This window comes from Mobula birostris, chromosome 1, assembly GCF_030028105.1.
Source record: "Mobula birostris isolate sMobBir1 chromosome 1, sMobBir1.hap1, whole genome shotgun sequence".
Lineage (NCBI taxonomy): Eukaryota > Metazoa > Chordata > Chondrichthyes > Myliobatiformes > Myliobatidae > Mobula > Mobula birostris.
Window position 1 is genome coordinate 29778604 of NC_092370.1, and position 25679 is coordinate 29804282.

General features: G+C 39.2%; 1 protein-coding gene across 3 annotated transcripts in view; it reads right to left on the reverse strand.

Moving 5' to 3' along the window:
• Positions 1 to 25679, reverse strand: part of zfhx4 (zinc finger homeobox 4) — a 282983-nt gene that overhangs the window by 242267 nt on the left and 15037 nt on the right. For all 3 annotated transcript variants that reach the window (XM_072253378.1, XM_072253395.1, XM_072253386.1), the window contains exons 2-3: positions 15883 to 18509; positions 14032 to 14534 (exon numbers count right to left, since the gene is read on the reverse strand). In XM_072253378.1, coding sequence (XP_072109479.1) covers positions 14032 to 14534; positions 15883 to 18463 — 3084 coding nt within the window. In that variant the 5' untranslated portion in view covers positions 18464 to 18509. The remainder of the gene's footprint in view (positions 1 to 14031; positions 14535 to 15882; positions 18510 to 25679) is intronic.

Sequence of the window (25679 nt, forward strand, 5' to 3'; positions counted from 1 at the left end):
GTTGGTTGTTAAGGCAAGATGATGCATTTCACTGTATGTTTCGATATACATGCAACAAATAAAGCTAATCTGATCTTCATGTGAAGGACCACAGCTGGTCAAAATGGTGGTTCATCAGAATCTTCCAAAGGCACTTAGGTATGGACATTCCATCCTGCTCTTGCCAACAACTCCACATCCTAAAAAAACTGGTGGCTGTTCTTGTCTGAAAAATATTGCGGTTGAACTTAACCTTGTCCTAGATTATCAAAGATGCACATTTATGATTAGGACTGTAGATCTGCTGTCCACATCAATATGTTACTCCCTGCACCACGTCTGTCTCAAAGTCCAGTGCTGATGCCACTATGCCAGCTCCCTACACACTTTCCATCCGTGATGTGTTAAGCATCGAGCTAGCAACTCGGTCTCGTAAATAAAAATAGTCAAATGCTACAGAAATGGCAAAAAATGCTGCCCAATGCACACAAGGTATGAAAAGGAACAACAACAACAACATGTACCTTTATCTTTCACAGTAACTTTTGATGTGGCACATTATCAAATGTATGATACTAACATAAATAATACTTTAAAAATCTAGAAGTGAGATGTAAGCATGGACAAGTTTTTGTCTGGGAGAAATGCAAAGCTATACAATTTAGAATAGTATTTTAATTCTGAAACTGAGCAACTAAAATAATACCAGAACGGCTAAATCAAGCAGTCAGAAACTTTTTAAGGCCTGCTCTTGAAACAAGAGGAAATTACAAAACTCTCCAAGATGTCCAAGCAAAACGTGCTGTAATCACGTAATGACAAGATGCTCCTCTACAGGTTCTGCACACATCACAAAGCACCCCCAACTCTGCAACCTTTTCCTTAATTTCCATGATCTCACTCACCTTCACTGTCACTCCCCTCCTTGATCAGTGACGTGACCCTCCCATCAATGTTCTGCAGCCTCTGATCGCTCCTATTGCCCTGGCACAGTTGTCCAATGTCTCTCAGCCCTCTGTCCACTCCCACCCTATACAGTTAATCCTTGATAGCTCTACTTTTCATAGTATCCCTCTGAAAACCATGCCCTGATCATTCCCAGCACCCCACAAAGCCCTTCTTAACAACTGAACACCACATGTTACAACTCTTAGTGCCTCCCAATCAGGCTATGTGAGGAAAATAAAGATTAAATTAGCTTTATTTGTCACATGTACACCAATACACCCAGTGAAATGCTTCGTTTATGTCAACTGTATGGGGAGTAGCCAGTAGGTGTTACTGGCACCAGTGTAGCATACCCACAACTTACTAACCCTAACCTGCACATCTTTGGAATGTGTGAAGAAACTGGATCCCACAAAGGGAACCCAAGCAGTCATGAGGAAAACATACAAACTGCTTATGGACAGTGGTGGGAATGAACCCCAATCTTCTGATCACTGGATCTGTAGAGCTTCTGGAAAGTGGAAATAATGGCAACCGGATTCTCCTATTTAATGCAACAGCACCTGGCTTTCCTTACAGCAAAGCTACATTTCATCCTTCTCAAGGTCACTAAAAAATGTTGTATTCGTCCCAAACAGAGGACAGCACATCTTGCTGAGGTCGGACAAGAAGAGAGGGAATGGAAAGAGATGTAAAATGGCGACTTACAGGAAAGAATTCCCCAGTATACCCTACTATAATTTCACTAGTTACTGTCTTCAAACTCATTAGCAGATTTGCTCACTGCCTTCTGTTGATTCTGGCCTTGAGCACTGCAGAAGACACGCTCAAATTGTCCTGCGTGCAACATAGCTTGGTGGTGTAATTGACTAAACTCACTCAAGCAGATCTGTACTTATAGAGGAATATGCTCTCTCCCTCAATCTGGCTTAGATTGAAACTTCAGCAAGAAAATTGGAAAAAAAACAGCATACCATTGCAGTGCACCCTGCTGTCCTTGGTGGGTTCATACTTAAAAAAAAACAAAATGGTTCAGTCTAACATTTTAAAGCACAGCTCAGCCTCTGTGATCTGGAAGGTATTAAAAGCAGACTGTTTTCAAATGAGTTCGACCCAATGATTTTTAGCATGTTATAACAACGGCTTGACTACGCACAGATACTGACAGATGAAAACATACATTGTACGTTTTACTGAGTAATGAGTGAAATATTACTGTTGCAGCCTGAATGACAATGAATCAAAAGGTGGCTTGTTTGTAAACCCACATGGAAAGCCTAAGAAACACACCTTCCTCCAAAATGCTCAATGCTGGCTTTGAAGTAAAAGGTTGTTGAGGTTTAAAAGGATTTTGTTAATTTTATTGCAAGGTCCAATATACCCAATTTGCCACAATACTCTGAGGAAATTATGATCCAGAAGATTGTTACGTCTTACAAGCCATATTTCAACTTCTAAAACACTTTTGATAAAGTTGTACAAAAGCAATTAATTAAACTCACAGGTGTGAGATTTCAGAATAGATTTTTGAACAGATGTTCACTCCCTTATTCAGGCTACTTCACGACAGGATACTATATTTATATTCAATTAATACCTCTCAAAATTTTTTTGTGAGAGATTGGTCAACAGGAGTCTGCAAGCAAGACCTTGGTTTGATTTGTTTTCCCTATATTACCTTCATGTTGATGTAGATGTTGCTGTTGTTTTTGTTGCAGTTCTATAAGACGTTGGTGACACCTAATTTGGAGTATTATGTCCAGTTTTGAACATCTACCTACAGGAAAGATGTAAGCAAGGTTGAAAGAGTGCAGAGAAGATTTACAAGGATATTGCTGGGTCTGGACAACCTGAGTTATAAGGAAAAAATGAATACGTTAAGACTGTTTCCTTTAGAATGTAGAAGACTGAGAGGAGATTTGATAGAGGTAAGTAAAATTATGAGGGGTATAGATAGTGTAAATGCAAGCAGGATTTTTCCATTGAGGTTGGCTGAGACCACAACTAGAGGTCATGGGTTAAGAGTGAAATGTGAGAAGTTTAAGGGGCACATGAGGGGAAACTTCTTCATTCAGAGGGTCAGGAGAGTGGTGCATGTGAGCTCAATTTCAATATTTAAAAAAAGTTTGGATAGATGTATAGATAGTTGGGCTATGGTCCCAGTGTAGGTTGTTGGGAGTAGGCAGTTTAAACGGTTTTGGCATAGACTAGATGGGCCGAAGGGCCTGCTTCTGTGCTGTACTTCTCTCTGACTCCATGGCATTAGATTTCTGAATCTCAGCACAGTTTCCATATATAGAGATAATTGATGGAGCCAATTGGACTGTACATTGAGGAGGAAAATAAACAGGCAAGCATTGTCCATTAAGTGTGTTCCAATAGTCAAAAGGTGATGCTGGTAGAGACGTACAGCAACATGATTCTTGCCAGTGCACAACAGCAATTAAAACCTATAGACCACACATGAACAAGTAAATAAAGATCAATCCTAGCGGAAGAACCATTATAACAGGAATTCTGCAGATGCTGGAAATTCAAGCAACATACATCGAAGTTGCTGGTGAACGCAGCATCTCTAGGAAGAGGTACAGTCGACGTCTCAGCCTGAAACATCGACTGTACCTCTTCCTAGAGATGCTGCCTGGCCTGCTGCGTTCACCAGCAACTTTGATGTGTGTTGCTGGAAGGACCATTATTGCAGTTTAATTATTAAATCCAGTTTTAGCACAAAAGGGACCTCCAACCACTGGGATGAGTAGAGTCTAGATAATTCAGTTAAGATGAAAGGTTATGAAGCTGGGGGCTTCAGGATCGAAACAAATGTTTCTGAGGTGTTCCTATAAACATGTATCGGGTTGAAGAAGTTACAGGAAAAGTACTACTTTACACTGACAGGCATGCTCAAACTGGCAAAAGGTCACTTTGGGATTAAAATTTGAAAATCGTTGATTGATCAACATATGGAGTAGACTTTCTAAATATAATGGAAGTGAAAAAAAATCCTGAAACCATTAAAAAAATTAACTGCTGTGATCAAAGGGTCTCCCTGAATGGATGAAACATTACGTTACTCTTCTAAATATTTTGTGATCTGTGAAACTTCAGCCGCTGGATTGGCCTTCTGCCATCTTTCAACGCTGTCCTTTCCACAAAATACTGACTGAAGTTTAAAAAAAAGCAATTTGATCGAACCTGCTCCGTCATAACATAACTTAACCTGTATTGTTAATCAATAAGATGTAATTTGATCGCAGAAACACAGATGTTTCTCAAAGGGCATTTTATTAGTTCTGGTTTTAAAAACCAGCGCAATGAAAGCTTTTGTATCCATTTGTAAAATTAGTGTTACAAATACGAGTGTTTCAATAATCTCATAGAACCAAAGGATAAAGAATGAAGAATAATGGCAAAATGCTCATCTCAAGTGTACATGGTACAAAAAACACGATTCAATTTAAATTATGAATGTAATGTATCCTGATTCACTGTATTACCATAGAATGTGGCTTCGGGAAGCAGACCTTCTGATTCAACATTTATGTCTGTTCCATGATATACTGGCTACTGATCTAAATAGCCTGCACATAATATTTAAAAAAGAAACAGTGCCTCACCCATCAAAGAACAGGTGTAATACACCAAGTCAGTGTGTGACTAAACCAGGCCATGTGTCAATATACAATACACATAAAATCTCTCTGTGCAGGGTTCAGAAAGTCTTATGTGCAAATAATTTTGTTTAATTGTACTGTAACTCAGAACCACGAAAATTTTTCCATTTGCTCTGAAAGAACCCATTCAAGAAATGTTACTGATCACTGGCATGTTTGCAATTTAGTATGAGCTTTAAAATGCAGCTAAAATGTCCATTTTTAGCTGAGGCTCAAAAAATTCTATCTCGATCCCCTCCATAAACCCTGCTTTCTATCAAGCCAAGACAGTCACTGTTGTTGCCACAACGTGAAGAACTCAAATTATGACTTGGTGACACATTGTCTTGTAACAATGAACTTCCATTCACCATCTAGTCAGGATAATTAATTCTCCTACCTATAACAGTGAGCAAGTTCAGCTTAACAGGGCCAAACTTGTAGTGTAAAGTGTGGCACTGACACAGAAGTCACAGATCTGTAGGAAACTTTGATTTCATCACAGCATTATAAACTAAGACTGGCGGAATGACAGCTTCCTCTCTTCCAGCTTCAAAGTTTTTAAGTACTTCCTAAAGTACACTGAGTCCTATTTAAGTTTTATTTTTTTAAATGTTAAAGAGTAAAACTATTTAGGTCAGTCAATACTTGGCAACCCCAACATTTAGTGCAGCTTTGTATTCTTTTTTTTAAAAAAGTATGGTAACAGGCCATTCCAGGCCAACAGGCCCACACGGCCCAATTACACCCATGTGGCCAATTCTTTTGAATGTGTGGGGAAGCCGGAGAACCCGGAGGAAAGCCACACGGTCTCAGGGAGAACGTACCAACTGCTTACAGACCGTGGTGAGAACTGATCCCAGGTCGCTGGCTGTAAAGTATTATGCAGCTGTGTTGCCCACTTCTCAGCATTGCTGTGTTGATGATTGACAAGGTGGTGACTGGCTTGAATGGGTTTGGCCTGCTTATTGAGACCAGAACACACCTGGGAAACTTTTCAGTCTGTTGGATAAATACTAGTATTGCAGCTGTCGTGGAATAATTTGGCCTCAGGCACAGCCTGCTCGGAGCATCACAGCTGTGCTGCTTTCAGTGACCATAGCCCTTGCTACGTTCAAAGTGCTATGCTATTTCTTGCTCTCAGATGATTTAGTTGGCTGAAGAATGGTGTCTGTTGGCTGGGAATTCCCACTGTGACTGGGTGCAAACACTTCAGCTTTTCTTTGTACAGTCAAGCTTGAGCTGCACTATCTTTGAGGATGCACATACAATAGGAACCTTCCCATTCACCACTGAGTTGCCTAGCACCACTCAAGAGCACTAGATGTAGCAGATTTACAGATGTTAGAGATGTTAAATAATCTCAGATGAAGCTTCATTTTACGTGAAGGTAGTCATCTCATTCTAGGGTACACATTGTACTGCTCCCGCCAGTCTAATCCACACTGCTCTTTCAGTAGTGCCCTGGTCTGGCTGAGTGTTGGACCCTGATAGTGCTCATGTACAACTGTACAGCCACCCAATGCCTACCATATCTAATGAATGCCCAGGTCTGAACTGGTACATCTACTTCTAACCTGAAGCAAATGATAGAAAGTTAGAAATCTAAAGTAAGATTATAGCAAGGCTGTGGAAGCTTTAGACAGAGGAGATTTACCAGGATACTGCCTGGACTGTGAGGATAGGTTGAGCGAGCTAGAACTTTTCTTTTTGGAGCAAAGGAGAATGATAGAGGTGAGACATGGTGGATATAGTGGACAGCCAGAAGACTTCTCCCCAGAGTGGAAATGGCTAATACAAGGGGGTATGATTTTAAGCTGATAGGAGGAAAGTGTAGATGGGGCATCAAAGGTAAGTTCCTAACATAGAGAATGGAATGCCCCGCCAGGGGCGAGGCAAATACCTTAGGGGCATTTAAGAAACGCACATGGGTAATAGAAAAATGGAGGGATATGTAGGAGAAAAGGGTTTGATCGATCTTAGAGTAGGTTAAAAGGTAGGCATAACATCCTGAGCCAGAGGGGCTGTACTGTGCTGTATTATTCTATGTTAAAATATAAAAATGTTGGAAATACACAGCAGTTCAGTCAACTTCTCTTGAGCTTTATTCTTCAGAGGTGCCGCCTGACCTGCTACTTCCATAATTTTCTCTTTTTAATGTTCTCAGGCTTTCCCAGAAGGGTGGCCATGATGGCAGTGGTCAAGCTGATCAAATCTTTTCCTGACAATGCGTCTGTAACAAGAATGAGATTTGCTCTGCAGAGTTCAGTAATGTCCTTTCCAGCCCCAGTTTTGCTCATCTTGAAGGAATAGCAATTTATCTGCTCAGAAAGGACAGTAGGCAGTAATTAGAGGATCACTTGTCCACCTTTTATCAAATGTCATGAGACACAATGAGGTCTGAGGTGGGTGTTATCAATGTACATCACTGGGCTGCTCCCTCCTCTGGGTCTGCCTGCTTGTGGTTTACATGTGATGGGGGATTCTGGGGCACTGGCTGAAATGTATGGTTTTAGTAACCTAGACACTTGAACTAGAAATTAGTCACAATAGTTTAAATCCTACCATTGTAACATAGCAAGTTATATTCCGTTACTTTACTGAATTTAGAGAATTTAGAATAAAAGGTTAATTTCAGTAATAATAACTTGGCAGCCTCCAGATTGTCATAAAAGCCCAAAAGCAAAATAATGCAGATGATGCCAAACTGAAACAGCAGCAAACGATCGAAACACTCACAAGGTCAGGCAGCATCTGCAGAGGGAGAAACAGGTGTTTGTTTCAACTTAATGTCCTTTCATCAGAATGTAACACCACATACGGGTCACTGATGTAATTGAGGAAGGAACTGTGCCACCTTACCTGGTCTTAGCTCTATATGATTTCACAGAAATAGCTGATCCAAGCAAATCATTACTGTAACAAGCCACGATGACAAAACCTCACAAATTAAACCCAGATGAACCATCTGACATTAACCTCAGCACTGGATTTAAATTCACCAAAGACACAACAAACTTCCAAAAACTTCCTCACACAAATTATCTGATAATTTGTGACAAATTTCCAGATGTTGCCCTACTGACTGTAACAGGTTGACTGTACTCATGCTTACAACATCATATCTTCCAGTCCATTTCTCAGATTCTTTATCACCATTCCAGGATATGTCCTATCTGACTGGAAAGACACACCCAGTGGTTACCAGAAGGAGTGAGTATCTACAAAAATGCCCAAGATTGATACGGCATCTTGGGCAATGAGAATCCACTAGTAATTACTAACAATCCATCTCCCTCAGCTAATAATCACCACCACACAGTACTCATTCAGAAGAAACCTCGAGGATAGGGAGCGAAGAAAATGCACTCCAAATTGGAGGATTTAAAGTCTAATCAAGGCCAAGAATATCTTGGGCCTGCCACTGAAGAAGGTTTTTTTTTGTGACTAAGTCTAAAAGAAAATGGTTATCTGACTGGCCACGTTTTAATCAATCTACTTGTTGTAACCTCAAGCTATATATACAAATCTGTTGGCACTAAGCCTTGATTTCACAATCCATTGTTTTGAGAGACCACATCACCACGGTTGAAAACGGAGGAGAAAAAATTCAAATTCCACCACTCTAACATGTCTATCAGGTTTTTCCAGACTCAGTGAGAATTAACTATTGTTGACAACAAACTAATCAATATTCATCTGTAATATCAAAGAGAAAGTAAATGGAAATTAAGATGACAGTTGTCACAATGAGCCATTCCGAGCACAAAAGAAGATGATTGTAGCTAATAGGACAAATGCTATCACCAAACCCCCACCCCTCCCCAATATTACTAGAATAGCTCACAAAACCAGTCTTCAGATGCTTTAGCAATGACCTTCTCTCCAACATAAAGGAGAAAAATGTCTTTGTTGGTCACAACAAAAGGTTCCAACCCTCAGGTGTGAAGTAGGCTATTCATGAAGCATAGCCCAATCAGTATTCAGGCTCATGGTGGCAAGCAATAATGATGCGACAGTGCCAGTCAGTCAGCAGTAATCACCAAAATAGCCCCTAGTGTTCTAACCACTCTCAGTAACTCAACAAATAAACGTTTAAACTCAGAATTTTAAACTCATTTTCGTGAGTTGGTATGACAGAATTTGAAACAGATAGTAAAATCTGCAGATGCCTAATCCTTCCATTGTTTTTGCTGTCACCTTTTGTCCAAACAGTCTGAGATTTATAGGCTGGTGCCTAAGCATCGTTTCAATATATCACCCCAGGATCAAAGGGTGGACTCCACATTGCTTCTATACACCAAAGCACCATACAGCTCCTTGCAGCCAATAAAGTCTACCAGTTAGAGGCTTAGTACACACATCTCCTTCCCACAAGATTTACATTCCCTTTTGCAATGAGGCCAATTTTCAAATTGTTTGGGGCTTTTTCTCTCAATGCACATATGGTTTAGTTGCCTATAATGTGTCAGGGGACTCTAGAAATGTCTGTCAGTGTTTCCCAGGCTATGCTGTATAAGGTTCACCTTGTCATCCCACCTCTGCTCCTGTGCTCTGACGGCACACCTGCAGAGCTTTTGATTGTGTCTGACTTTGATAATCATGCCATAACGTTCAACAAAAACACAAACATGCATGTACATGCAGTGTATATATATATATATATATATATATATATATATATATATATATATATATGTGTGTGTGTGTGTGTGTGTGTGTGTGTGTGTGTGTGTGTGTGTGTGTGTGTGTGTGTATATTCACACACACACATACATACACACATTAGTAGGCATGCACTTGATAAAGAAAATGGAGTTAACAAAAGCAGGTGTCTGGTACCAGGTTTTTCCTCATCCTTCCCACACCATCTTTTTCCCCAATTTAAATAGGTTTTCCACCTGCAGAATGGCAGAGCCTTTGAATTCTTTGGATTTAAATTCTACTCTTCTATGAATTATTATACATTTTTTCTTACTTCATTGGTTCCATGTTTAATGCTATATAATTATTACCAGAAGACTCAATGGCTTATATTCATTTTTATTGCAAAATATATCATGGATTGATTTTTTTAAAGTAATACTTTTTACAGCATAGAGAAGAACATTTGATTGGCAAAATGTGCACACAAATCCTTATTACAATCCTTACAGTGCTTCCATACTTGCAGTTACCATTTTAAGAGTAAAATTTACTAAGCATAACTTTTCCAAAGCACATCAACTATAAGCATTAAATATTATTTAGTCACTAATAAAAATGAGTAACCCAAGGGTCAAGTAGATACTGTGTATAACTATACAATGCTGTATGACTAACTCGTAGGCTTGGATTCATGTCTGCTCCCATAGCAAACTCCCAATCTCGTCTGAGATATCAAATGCAAAATGCGAAACATGTGCTTACCGCAGGAAATTAAAATTACTCTCAGGCTATCCTTGGTGTATCTTAGTTACAGAACTATGGGATCAACAATTGTGAAATACATTGTCAGTCAGGCTTTTTTTACCTGGCACATGCCTTATGGATCTTAGAATTAGCAAAAGCATTTGAACCAGAAGGTAAAAATTTAGAAAAATAGAAAAGGGGTTCAGAAAAGCATAGTCCTATTTGTCAATTTACTCCTCTTCTGAAAAGTTGACGGTTATACTGAGAAGCTCCCCCAGATACACCAGTCCTGATAACAACTCTTGCCTAATTATCAAAAGGGGTTGCAGGTTAAAGTGCTAAAAATTTGGGCACGTTTTTTTCTTTACAAGTATATAAATATTTTCCAAGGAAAGACAATGGAAATTTAAATAAAGCTCCCATAATACTACAGGGAATGTTCTGGAGCTATCTGTCAGGAGAAATTCTATCATACTGTTAGTTAACAGCCAACCTTTATGGAATTTACATGAAGAGAGATCCTCAATTGCTTAAGTAGTAGTAAATCTGGAGTGCACTGAAGAGCAGTTGTTCACAGGGTGTGTAAGAAAGGACATTTTTGTGGACTCTTCTGTGTCAATAGGAAATCTTTATGGAATGCACTGAGAAGAAAGTACCCAAGATTGGGTTCACATAGAGTTTTCCCACATACTGTCGACAGAAGCACATTCATAATCTGCTTGGGGTACCTTTTTACTCGGACGTGGGTTGATTTTGGGGAGGAGGAATACTTCAAGCAAGATTATTCACTTGGCAATTAGTTTCTAAAAAGCACAGTTAAGAGATGACAACAGCTTTTTTAATAAGTCCTGTTCTATTTAACTGCATATTCATAGATTAAGTCAGCATACATCAGATTAAAAAAACAATTACACTGATTTGCATTGAGCATCACACAGTCAGAAAGTGCAAACACTTGCTGTGAAACATCTCTGAGGATAGATCCTAAGGGAATCCTTTGGGATCCGCAGGCACTTGTGACTCCCAAGGAAATACCCTACTGCTATGTGCCCTTTGGGGACTGAGACTGTATGAAGAAGAAACTCCATGGAACATGTTAGATTCGTTCAGGATTTTTTACCTACTGAGACACTGTCAATGTTTGAGTGAATTTCATCAAAATTATGGAAATGTGGTTTTGAAAAATTTCATAGCACATTATGTTGATAATATCTAATGATCTGGATAGTAGATAGTTTGAACCATGCATTAAAGTATAAAAGAACAGTATTGATTCACACACTATCTGTAAAGTTAATGGATTTCACAAACAGGAGATGACATGGAAATTATTTATTTTATGCAATCACCTAAAGTCACATTTGACCCTTGCACATTTCAGGGTATCAATGAAAATCACATCTTGGGAAACCATATCAAACTCTGCAGTTCAGGGATACTCACAAAGCTTGCTTAGAAAGATTTTCAAATAGAAAGGGAAAAGGAAAATGCAAAGTCTGTGCCTTTAAATATCAAGATAAGTCGTGTTTGGGACAAATTTTGCCAAGTATATTTAGTAAGCAATCTCTTTAAGATGTTCATGAGTTCCCATCCAGGGCAGAATCTTTACGGGAATTTTGAAGTATGTACAATGTTTTCTTTTCAATTCAATACCCATTGCCTTTTCAAATAGACCTAACCAAACTCAACAGGGCTAATAAAGGACAGTTTACAGCTTCCCCATAAGGTCTGACTTCCAATCAGAAATATTGTCTGCAAGGATTCTCCCTGTCAATCCTGAGCATTATAAGAATGTTTTCACTTGGAAGAAATGCTCTTAAATCCAAACGGCAGCCATTCCACATAGTTGTTAGGATATGTTTTAGAATAAACAAAGTTCCCTGAAGTAATATGGTCTGGTAAAAATCTGAGGTCCCTATTTGTAGATTTTATTGCACATACTTTGGTGTACAATTATTTTGAACTGTCACTGATTCTGAATGTTTCAGCTGAGAATTAAGAAACCATTTGTGAAAAACTCCATTTTCCATTTCTATTAATTCCCAAAGGCCCTGCTTAAAACCAAACACTATAATACCAGTGGCTCTGAAATTTGAAAAAAAAAATCATATGTCACATAATTGGCATGACGGTTATGCCTTCTGGGTTCAGCTTGTCAAGAATCTTCTAGCCACAATGCTCGGAAAATAATAGCAGAATCAATAAAATGGAAGAGATATTTGCAGCTGTTGTGTGTCAATAAACCTGTAATAACTCTTTAGGTTGTGCTGACCAGACATGATTCTAAAACCTTCACAGTAATATCAAACATACTGATTTGGAAAAAGGAAAACAAAAGCACCTTAATGGAAAATTGTTGGTCCATTGCTGGTTTTAAAAAAACTTGTTAGGTAATATTAAAAAAATTATTTTACCTCCAGTTGCTTTTTCTTCATTTTGTAACCTTGTTACTTTACTAATTAAATATAGGATTCTGTTCTCACCTTCATATCTATCAAATATTCATAGTATTCCAGCTGAATGTTAAATAACTCTTGCTATTAGTGAGTGTCCTACGTGAATACACAGATAAGATCTGAAGAATGGATTCTATAATTACTGTATATTCACTGCATGTCAAAGATGATTAATGGTGTTGGCAAGTGCCTAATATATTCTGAATTTTAATCTTATACACAAAACAATTTTTCAAAATAAATTCAAATGTTGTCAATCATTTACTGAAGTTTGAAAGTTCTATAAATCAAGACAACTCAATCACGGCTCAGATGAAAACACCAACATTAGCAGGAAACAAATGTCAAAGAGAAGCTTATCGATAAACATCTGATCACCTCGATATTTGTTGTTTTTTTTTAAATATCTTATGCTAGAAAGACCAACTTTACTTCACTAAATGGGCCCTTCAAAGTCACGCATCTTTACCTTAGCAAGATTCTAAGATATCCGTAATCATCAATGACATCACACTTTAAACTGAGCATTCAGTCTTCAGGAAGGTCAACTAGTGATGTCAAGTAAACATGTTGAAACAACAATGGCCTTTCAAGGTATTAATCATTTCATGGCTCTTTGGTGAGACTTGTTAATGTCAGCATTCCAAAGACCCATTTTTCTGCTTAACTATTAATGCCTAGGCCTCAGAGTCCAAAAAGCTGCAAGACTTCAGCTACACCTATCTGAAGTATAATTAGGAATGTCTATCACAACCACCACATCCAAAACTCATCAATCAAATTATTTGCCAAATATTGCAATAAACATGGTTTTGTGCCCATCTTTGTTCATTGATACTAAAAATGTTTGGCTTCATAATCATGTTCTGTTATTAAAGAACAGCGTCTAAAAAATGTACAGATTTTGCACCCAGCCAACGTCATATGAACTTGCTAATCAACTTATCAAAGTGAAGAGGGAACCAAGCATGAAAATATTTGGACTGCTATAACAACACTTTAAAATCCTCTAACATAGGCAACCTCCCTTGAGGGTCAATTTTTTTGATCCCTTAAATGTAAAGACCTCAAAGTGAGGCCGTTTACTCCACCATTTCATTGAGCAAATAAGCCACTAACCATGGCTAGATCTGTACATCTTTTCCTCATCATTAACCTGGTTACCTTGAGACACATCAGTTCACTTTTACAAAACCATCAATGAGTTGCATAGGCAACATACATAGGCGATATACATGACCAAATGATGGGGGCAGGGGGGTGGAATCAACTCAATAATCATCAATTTTAAAACTCTTCAATAAATAGCATTAACCAATCAAATAAAAATGATAAAAATGCAGTCTTGGAAACAACTCCTTCAATTTAAATTTATATTGTTCCAAATTTAAATAATCCCATGTGCTTTCAATAAAATTTTCTGTTTACATTTGACTTAAATTTTAAGGTTGTAGCCATAATGGTTATGCCGGTTAATTTAATTGGTTTCATAATTATTTTCAATTCTGTTGTTAAGAAACACTGCCAACTTAGATCCATCATAAAGCATTGTCTTTTGAATCACTAAATATTGTGTGCATATGAATGATTAAAACTCATTTCCTTACCTTATACAGCTTCACCGCTGTTTCATGCCGATGGTTGGTACTATGAAGGCGCAACTTATCCACACTGTTAGTATAATAGTCACAGGCGTTGCACTTCAGATGCACTGGATTCCCAATGGCCACACACTTCAGCCTCCACTCATTAGGTTTACCACCTTCTCTGATGTGGGCCACCAGCTGATATTTCTGCATGTGCTTGTCTGTCTTACAATGGAGCTGAAAATTGGCCTTCAGCTGAGTGTTGTAGTTGCAGAGCTTACACTGGTAAATGTCTCCAATCACAGCCTTCCACTCCTCTTCGGGGAGCACACGCTCACTGTTCACATGCAAGCTCAGAGCCTCCAGGCTGTCGGTGGTAAATTTGTTGCAGACAGCACACTGGAACAACTTCAGAGAAGGGTCATTGATGTAAGGTGAAATCTCTCCGGCAGCAAGGAAGGGCAGGTCATCACCCACAAGCTGACCACTTGCAAGCCTCATTTCAGGTGGTAGCTCACTATTAACTGCAAAGAGAGAATCAGAGGGAACAGTTTGCTGTTAGAAACCGAAAGCATGTCCCATGGAACCGAAGAACACAGAGGAACCGTTTGAAAAAGAAATGCCTCGGTGAGGAGCTTGCTTTCTCCAGAGCTTATACTATAAAAAGCTGTAATAGGATTGAATCAGGATCAATTACAATCATCCCTTTCAACTCCTAAATTTCCTCATCAGATAGCTTTAATTACTCCTGTTGGGCATGATGTCATCCTGGAGTTTGTATTTGTAAAGGCATGAAATTGATCAATAATAAAAGAAACCTGCAGCACATTTAGAAATAAGAGCCCCAATTTACCTTCATTTAGCTAACTCAAGTTACAGCAAGAACCACTAGTTCTGAAAAATTCCTGGGGGCTGCTCCCTTTCCTTCGGCATTACTTGGCTGGAAATGTGTCAGAAACCCTATTTACACAGTAATGCTGGCAGAGCTAGAGTAGCTCCCAGAATTTCCCTGGAGTGCTGAAATATTTCTTTATGAAAAATTATATATTTTTTAAAAAGTCAAAGACATTGGTGTTGGATTCAGAACTATAGCAGCAGCAGCACGAGAGACGCATCCAAACTATTAACTATCTCACTTAAATTCTGCACCATTGCAGTCAGCGTTTAAAATAAGAGTATTTTTAAAATGGAGGCTACTGGATTCTCAAGACAATATTAATTGTGCAGATATGTTATTGAAAGCTTTCATTTTGAGGTATTTGGTGTCATATATTTTCCCCCTCATTGTGAAGCATTGGCGTATTAATCAGGCATTGATACAGGCCAGAGAATTGTATTCAAAAAAACATTTATTTGGCTTGACAGTTATTCAATTTCACAAAACCAATCTCAACTGAAACAAAATACTTCAAAATAAAGTATTTTCAGTGCAGAGCGAATAGAAAGCCAACGAAAAATAAAATAAATAACATTTGCACAGATATTGCGCGGGTGTAAAACACCCATCTTCCTCAGTGTGGAAGGTTTCAGAGTTCAATATAAAATCAAATTGCACGCTGGTCAATCAAGACAATTATGTCAATGTGGGCTTAATATTGAGAATTACATTGAAATTAAAGCAACACAAAATACATACTTAATATAAAACAACAGGATGAGCTTTCTGTCTGACAGAACATATATATTGGAATTAGATAATTTTTGGTTAAGCAACAACAGTTGACAGGAATTCACAAGAAATATTTTATTCTAGTGGATGAAGGGAAAAACATGCATGCTTCGAAAGATGAATAGTCAATTTATATATTAACAAGTTAACAAAGTACAAATGACAATGGAAAATTAAAGAAAGCAACATCAGTAAACACTGACCTAGTCCTGGTGCCACGGCTGCAGCTTTTGCAGGGTCAAGCTGAAACGGGTTTAACATGAACTGCGGGTCAGCTGGGCTTTCTAGTTTCAGGCCCGTCAGGCCCACGTTTTGGGCCAGGTAATACTGGTAAAGCTCGGCCTCAGCGGGCGCCAGGCCCAAGTGCAGACTGTGCTGGATTTGCTTCATGTTCTGCTGCAGCAGCATCATGTTGTGCATGTGCTTCTCGCTGGTCATGTGGATGCGGAGGTTCCTTGCCACGTTGGTTTCGTAGTCGCAGACCTCACAGCGCCAGGTGGGCTTCTGCTTTACTTTGGATGGGGACGGGGTACCACAGTTACTGAGGCCGGATGTAGTTCCCGGAGCATTGTGTACAAAGACTTGCTCTCCACCGCCATTCTGAAGGTTTTGAACATTGTTTAGGTGCTTGTCTGACTGCATATGAATACTGAGGTTGCCTTTGGTAGTTGTAGAGTAGTTACAAACCTCACAGCGGAAGGGTTTATAGCCACAAGTGTAACTCTCACCCCTGGCTAGCCTAGGGTGAGGCTGCCCAGTCTTACAGTACACGCAAGAGCTGCCAGGCTCTGGGTGTTTCTCCTTCATATGTGCCTCAAGAGTTTGTTGATACTTGTAGTGCCAGTTACATTTGGGACATTTCAATGTCTTGCACGAATTCCGCGAATGCATCATGGTCATGTGACCACCTAACGAGCGCGATGAGCCAAGGACCGTGTCACATTTGGGACACTCAATACTGCTTCCTGGCGGACTTTCACTTGCCCCCAGTGTGCAAGGGTTACAGCTGTGCTGGTGATGAGAACCAGGACTATCATCATCTCCGTGGGTCGAGTCATTTGGTTGAGGGGTTGTGGCACAATCTTTACCGGCGTCAGCAAAGTCCTTGCCACTAATGCTATAGTTACTGTCACTGCAACTATCCCTGTGTGCGGAATGCTGCTTTGCCTTATCCAGGTAATCAGAAACAGTCACAGAGGAAGAAGAGGTACCCTTTTCATTTAAATTTAGCACACTGGGCATTAAAGGAGACATAGAAATGCTTTGGTTTGAGATAGGGAAATCTTTGCTACTATTACGGTCCACTAATCCACTTGACAACAACGCCTCCTCGTCATCGAGTTCATTTGAGTATGTGTCATCCTCCTCATCATCATCCATGGGCTCGACAGGTTCACTTTTGATTTGCAGCTCTCCATCTGGATGCAAGACAAATGCTTCTTTTGCTCTTTCACAGTTACTCTCTTTGTCCTTGCTCCCTGACAACTTGTTTGACCCAGAGGATGAGTGACTGAGGGAAGCTGAGGTAATTGGGGTGGTCAGAGCTGAACCGGACAGTCCGCCCAGGTTCGCTTCAGCTGTGTGCGCCGTGCTCCCGAGCGACTGATCTGATGAACTGGCAGCGCTCACACTTCCTTTCAAGAATGCAAAGCCTGCCTGAAAAGAATCACCATTCTCTACATGAAATGCACTCCACAAACCACGGTAGGTTGGATCGGGACCCATGAGGTTTGCACTAGAAAAACGAGGATGAATAGAATTTGAATTTTTTGGTTCCAGAAAGCTTATTAGAGGTTCCTTGTCTTTGCCTATCCCCTGTATGATGGCAGAGATATATTTATTATTTAGGAGCTTTTGCTCCTCTTCATTGAGGCCCATCCGATGGTCATGCACAGCATGGGTTACAAATGACTTAACATAGCCAAAAGACAACTTGCACAAGAAACACATCAAAATAGGTTTCCTTTTCCCATCACTAACACAACCATCAAATTTAGACAAGTCCACATTGTTAGGAACATCTTTGGACACGCAGGAGTTTTTGGCCAAGCCGTCGCTGCTAAGGTAGTCTTTCTCACTACTATGCCGGACATCATAGACACGGAAACTGTGCAAGACAGGACCGACTCCTGCAAATGCTGAGGTATTTGGGAAAGCCTGTTCGGCAGGAAATTGTTTCCCGAGGGATGAAGCAATATGAAAAGTGTTGATGACTTGCGGGTAAAATGACATCGGTGCAGAGGTTGCTTGCTCATTTTTCTCCCCAGCGGCTGTGAGCGAGTTCAGAAAAAGTGCTGAGGGAAAGAGCTTACTGTTCATCTCCGGCTGCACGTTCTTCCCACTCTCTTTGGAGTCCTCTATTATATATGCCGACCCATCAGGTTGGTAAACTATCTCCCCTGTCAGATTCTCCACATCGCTATCCTCGAATTCACTTAACTCACTATCATTGTCGTCCTTCAGAAGAGGAAGACGGGCATTTGGGCAGTGGTGCTCCATGTATTTCTGTAAACTTGAGAAAGAAGTGGCACATTCGTTGCAAGGGATCTCTTTTGCTGAGGTAACCTGAGTGGTGGCAGCATTCTCCACACTGAAATCCAACAAGCTCTTGCTTCTGTGCTCATCTGTTCTCAGGTTGTCATCCGTGGCACTATTTTTCCTGTCAGCCTCCATCCCTGCAACTTTCTCTGGCACCTCATTATCAAGTTGTGTCGTTCCACATAGCTTTGATGTGTTATGCCCATTTTCCTGCCTAGAGATGGTAGGGGAGTCACAGGTTTCCATGGCAATTGCTACACGGGGATCTCATTTCATCCAGCCTGTCAGGGACCTAAATAAACAAAAAAACATAAAGTTGAGAGAAACCATTTTATTAAATAATATTATTCTCCAATAGCTCATCCCTAGTTTACAGACAGCAGAAATCTGAAATCAAGTACAAGATGGACCAATGGCATTTGAAATACAGATCTAAACATAACATTTAAACATTTTACTGAAGCAATAATTTTAAAATTGTTACATTATTTATTTCTCCCTTTAAAGTACATGCACAATATTTAATTTATTGATGTTATACTCTGTAGTCACCTATATAATATTTCTTCAATATACAGTAAAACTTTTAATTAACTAGTCTATCATACAGGAAAAAAAACAATTTCCTATAAAATCATACTGTCACAGTACTGATGCATTTGTAATGATCTGGAGCTTCGGCAGCAGTAATCACTCACACAAATAATATGACAATGCATCTAAAATACTTCACTTTTCAATACGGGCAGCTCTATAATAAAAGAGGAATCTTAATCCATAGTTTCACAAGCAAGTCATAAAAGGCACATCCCAACACTATGGAAAGATCAAAACCCAGCAATGCAGGTTTTTAATCAAGATTTCCAATAGAGATGTGTAATAGTTGTAAAATACAAGATAATTTTATGCTTTCATCATCTTCCCACATGTTCCTCAATGCTAATGTTCTCCTTTTCATAAGTAGAGCTCTAACAACGTTTTCCTTAAAAATCACATAAATGAAACACCTAGAGCTGATAGTTTACCACTTTTACTAAGGCTTTCAGCTCGTAAGGTGGCTCTGGGCTGTACTTTTTTTTTTAAAACGCACACTCTAGGTGAATTCATCAGATAAACCCAAAAAACATGAGGGAAAAGAAAGCAAATTATTATAATGCCAACAGGGAAAAAAAAAGACTGAGCTCTTCTTTCCTTCACATCTGACCAAATAAATCAGCTTACTTCAAATTTCCCTTCTGTGAGAGCTCTCAGCAGGTATCTAACAAGCCCTGATTAAGCACCAATCAGGATTCTTCCACACGCTTCAGCTACTTCAATAGGCATAGAAACAGAAATTAATATTTAGTGCATCTAGTCCTACCATCCTCGGGGAAAATCAGGCGCAGTTAATTTTTTTTCACTGCAAAATGTAATGAACACCATTTCAAATACAATTTTGATGTTGTCAGTCCTAGTGGGGTGCCCATCTCTCAGCCACTACCTCAATCAACTTCTCGCCTATCTTTAACAAATCGTATGAAAGTTCCGAAGATGAAAATCCTTCAATCATTTCCTCAAAGCGAGGTACCAGAGCCAATATATTTCCTTTAGTTGTAACACTGGCGTGGTTTGTAAAGGCTGTGTAAGTATTTCACAGATATATGAAGCACATGCAGAAAGTTAAGGTTAAAAATATCCTTCAGCCTCATTGTCCAACTACGGTTGAATTAGTGGCATTCATAGATGCTGGGTGTCTCTAGTCCTTGCAGATCTCCATATTTACAGAATGATGGCACTATACACAACATCAGGGTGGTCAGCCACTTCAATGCTCACTTTCCATACATGACAAAAGATAAAGGACAGATTACTGTATGCCTTAAGGTACCAGTGTACTATGAATTTACAAAAATTAAGACAATTGTCACATCCAATATCAATAATACAGGACAATTCCACACTATATAACCATGAACAAAATAAAGTACTCACTACTATTGAACACTTGGGGATCAGAGGCCATTCTGGGCTATGAACATAATGCCCTAGTACGTAGCAATTTAAGGGATTAATTTAAAACAACTTCTGACTAAATAAGGCTTGGGGGATGCATTTTGCTATTAAACGTTGAAGAATAGGTGCTTAAATTTTTTTGCCCTAATCAAATCTAATCTCTTCAGCTAAGTCAAAGAGGAAAATGATAAGTTTAAGAGACATCAGAAGATTTACACAGATTGAAAATGAATTAAAATTAGTTTTGCTGTCTAAGATGGGCTAAAATGACAGTCTAATTGCCTCTGAATTGAATATCATAAAGCTTAGCGTGTAATTTTAATCATTGATGAGCTCCAGGTTAATTATGCTCATGGCTGGCACACAGCATAAAAAAAGCATCTCTGAAATGAACCTCAACACAAAGACCATGAAAACCTAATAATTTTCTAATTAGTTCACACACAGGCACATTTACCTCTGCATTTGGCAATTTAGCACCAACAATATTTGCATCGGAAATTTGGAGCAATATACTGTACCCCTAACAGTCAGAGAAAGTATCGGAATCAGGTTTAATATCACTGGCATATGTCGTGAAATTTGTTATTTTGTGGCAGCAGTACATTGCAATACACAATAATAAAAACTATGAATTACAATAAGTATACATCAAAAATTAAATTAAGTAAGTAGTGAAAAAAGTGAGGTAGTGGTCATGGGTTCATTGTCCATTCAGAAATCTGATGGCAGAGGGGAAGAAGCTGCTCCTGAAGCATTGGGCGTGTGTCTTCTGGGTCCTGTAACTCCTCCTTGATAACAGCAATGAGAAAACGGCATGTCCTAGGTGATGGGGCTCCTTAATGACGGATGCCGCCTTTTTGAGACATCACTTTTTGAAGGTGTCCTGAATGCTGGAGAAGCTAGCGCCCAGACACGAAAATCTGCAGATGCTGGAAATCCAGGTAACAGACACAAAATGCTGGAGGAATCCTCAGCACAAATTGTCGATTGCTTACTCTTTTCTATAGATGCTGCCTGGCACGCAGAGTCCTCCAGCATTTTGTGTGCAAGGCTAGTGTCCATGATGGTGTACTACCAATCCCGCACAGTAGCCCCCTATATGAGAAAGTGATGCAACCACTTAGAATGCTCTCCATGGCACACCAAGTCATGACATACCAAGTCACCTCACTATCTTAATGAAATATAACTTTGAACTCCATCAATATGTTGGCCACAGGATAGATCTTTAGAGATGCAGACACCCAGGACGTTGAAACTGCTCACCAATTCCACTGCTGATCCCTCAATGAGGACTAATGCTTGTTCCCTCAACTTTCCCTTCCTGAGGTACACAATCAGTTCCTTGGTCTTAACGATGTTGAGTAGAGTGTTGCTGTTGAATAAAGCTGTAATCAATAAACAGTAGCCTGACATAGGTATTGCTATTGTCCAGGTGATCCAAAGCCAAGTGGAAAGCCAGTGAGATTGCACCCACTGTTGACCTATTGTGGCAACAGGCCAATTGCTGTGCGTCCAGGTCCTTGCTTAGGCAGGGGGAGTTGATTCCATCCATGACCAACCTCTAGAAGCACGTTATCACAGTAGATGTGAGAGCCACTGGGCAAAAGTCATTGAGGAGGCTCATCCTGCTCTTCTTGGGCACTGATATGACTGTCACCTTTCTGAAGCAGTGATAGATTACAGATGCAGTTGGTTGGCACAGGTTTTCAGAGCTCTGCCAGGCACACTATCAGGGCCTGACGCCTTGCAAGGGTTTACCCTCTTGAAATATGTTCTGACATCAGCATCACAGCCGTTCATGATGCTAGGTTTTGCTTTGTAGGAAGCAATGCCCTGAAAACCCGAACCTCAATTGGAATTGACATTTTTGTCCTTAAGATAGCCTTCTGTAAATCATACCTGGACTTTTTAGATAGTTCTGGATCACTAGCCTTGAATGCCACAGATGTAGCCCTCAGTAGACTACAAATCTCCATGTTCATTTGGTTTGGGTATGTCCAGTATGTTCTCATGAGCACAGATTCATCCATAGAGGTCTTGATGATCAAGTTCGTGACCACCGTGGCATATTCATTCAGATTTGAAGGTGAATCCCTGAATATTGTCCAGTCTTCCAACTCCACGCAGTCCTGTAATTACTCCTCCACGTCCCTTAACCATACCTTCATGGTCCTCTCCATTGATGCTGCGGTCTTTAGTCCCTGCCTATATGTCAGAAGTAGGGGTACAGACAGGTGATGAGACTTTCCAAAGTGTGGGCATGGGGTAGCACGGTAAGCATTCTTGATGGCAGCAGCAGCAGTATACACTAGGCAAATATGGACACCCTTTGATCCTCAGTAGTCACAGCCATAATGGGACCATTTTTTTTCCAGTCTGCGTTTGCCGACTTTGGACAGAAATAAAACGGAGTCAAATGGTGTGTGCTCTTGACAGTTCCAGCAGAAAGCAGCCTCGCAGTACTTTTTACTTGGTGATGAGGCAGGATCTACTCTTGTTAGCAAATAATGTACATACACCAGTATCTGCCAACACTGAATAATTTACATTAGAAATAAGCTCAAAACATGTAGTATTATGTAGTGGGCTCCTATTTCATTTCATCATCTGGAAAAACAGACAATGAGAAATGACACATCCTCACTACTTTGTTAATGGTTCTACCTATAATTCCAGAAAAATGTAGAACAGCAAATATTAAAGAGATGTTACAGCACAATTGACAAAACAATTCAATTAAGACAATTACTGTTTGGGGGTTGAGAGGGGGAGGGTCACACGGAGAAATGATGAAATTCTCCATAGTGATGGAACAAGACAAAACACAGCAGACTGTGATTTGTAATGTGGCATCTCTCAACACTTCAAGCACTAAATGACTCTGTAGGGAATGTCTCCATGCTACTGGGCAATACATTGCAAATCATTATTCTCTGATAAATTATAAAATATGCTATATACATCTGAACACTAATCTAGATACCTGCTGTTTGGACATACATGATTTCTACAGACAAAGCCCTCAATTCTTCTTCAGACAATAGCTGAAGAGACTTTGACATCTAAAAAAAACCTTATCAAGTACGTTTTTGATGTTTTATATATATATATATAAAAAACATTCACAAAAATTTAGTTCCCTCCTTACTTATGCACATTTTATTTCTAACTATAATCCTAAATTAATGTTTGTGTTTGTTCTTTATATTGTTAAATCAAAATTTTTATAAAAACAAATTTATTCATTTCAACTGGCTTTCACCTGTGACTGAATTGCTGACTTCTCTCTTCCTCCTTAGCAAATACAGGTTGAATGGCTACGAGCAATATAATCAATACTCCTACACTAAGATTAACTGACAAAAAGTGTACATGTTAAACAATAGGGCAATGTCTCTGCACTGAATGAATGTTCAGTTCCCATTGGAACAAAGAACTAGAATCACAAATGCCAATTATACCTCTGTTTTTTAATTGAGATTGTCCCAGCCTTCTTCTCTGCTCCAGTGAGACACTGTTTGAGAAGTGATTAAAAAGAACGTGATCTGATCAAGAGAAGAGAATAATGGCAGAGGAATGCTAGGTTTGCCACACTGTTAAGTGCTGGGAAAAAAAAAAGGCCAATAGGGTTCTTGGCCCCTTTGTTTTTCCATCTGCTGTTTCGTTCCCTTATTTAACTTCAATTATTTACTTGTAGTGTTAGATACAGGTTAAAAGTTGTTCAGATAAAACACCAGTTTGACCAACATAAAGTTACAAGTTGCATAACTCTCTAAAAACCAAATATAATTATGCCAGAATTATATCAAGTTTCCTAAAGGTCATCACTGTCTCTGCTGTGGCCTTTTTACCCCCCCCATACCAAATCCACTATCAATATGTCATACCAAGTTAGGCAAAGACAAAAGAGAGGATCAGTGTGAAAACTGCACATATATCTAATCTTGACAAAGGAATGAATAGACCTTCACAAGTGTAATTATACTTGTTTATTTGTTGCCAGGTACAAACGACTCATGAAAAATCCATCAAAGCAGCATTATATTGGCACCGAGTCCTTTCTTTGCTAAATCCACACTTCGATTTCACTCAAAATTTTTTAAAAAAGAGCAGAAACTCCTGCCTTGATTTTCGACAATTTTTCTACACAATATGCAATGTTTAGATACACTCACACACACAAAAAAAAACCTTTCTGTGCTACAACCTCCTTTAGTCTATTGCTGAATCCATGCTCAAAAGCAGTATGGGTGTGGTACATGTTTTGCTGGCTGTGGATTGTGTTGAATCAAACAGCTTTTTTACTGCACTCGTCTTTTGTAAGCACTTAAATACAGGTACCATATTTTGCACAAAAGGCAATAATTATGTTAGATTACTTCAGGTTTCCTATCTAAAGTAATGTGGCTTAGGTCAACAATTATGAACTTATGTTCAGTTGAGTGCATTCTCCTTTATCTTCTCAGTCTATTGGCCATCGTTCAGAACATTTGAAGTTGTTCAGAGGAAACCTTCAACCACATGTTCTTGTAGCCCATGTAACACCATGTGATGGAGATTTTTCATGATATCCCTAGTGCACACTTATACAAACAAAATTACTCTATAACAAGCCGGTTGCTTATTGCATTACTGATATCCAAATATAATTGGTGGCTGTTTTAACTAATGTTTAGAAAAACTAAGACGATTCTCGGTCACAGAATATCAAATATATCTGTAATTATACAATCACTGAAAACAGTATTCTTTAGAAACAACACATCTCTTCTCTATTAGAAAATGGAACAATTAAAGTAAAATAATCTACATAGCTAATGTATTTGTGAGCTCTCCAATTTAAAACCAAAAACCTGTATTTTTTTTTGCTGGCAATCTGGAAACACTCTGGAGTTAATTACAGCTGATTCGAAGTGAACTGCACAAACAAAGGCCAGCCTATGTCCAGACAATTATACTGCATTAACCAGCTTAGAGCTTCCTGCTGATGTTTCAGGGCTCTTCTATTACACCCTTCTACCTTCCCAGCGTGATAGAAAGTGCTCCTGCAAGGGTGAATTAATGAAGAGGGCTGCAAAAGAATGTGTGACGACCTTTTTTAACTTGGCAAAAACTTTCCACCCAAGTCACCACAAAGACACGGAAGGTAATTATGTTTGAATGGAAGACTGAAACAAAATATACATCCGTCTTGTAAAAGGTGAAGAAATTAAATCTGAATTGACATGAAGATTTCAAAGACAAATAACCATAAATAAATAGATAAATAAGGAAGTGCCATTGACTTTATGTTATCTGGGCAGTCGAAAAGTTTGTCCTTCATTTTATTTTCCTCTTGATTGATCAGGCTTGTTATCAAACCAGATGCTCTTAAGCAACATTCAGACAGCATGTGACATTTGCAACCTTGGCATGACAATTTCCACATATTAAATTCTAAGTATAACTACAGCTTTTCAGTGTG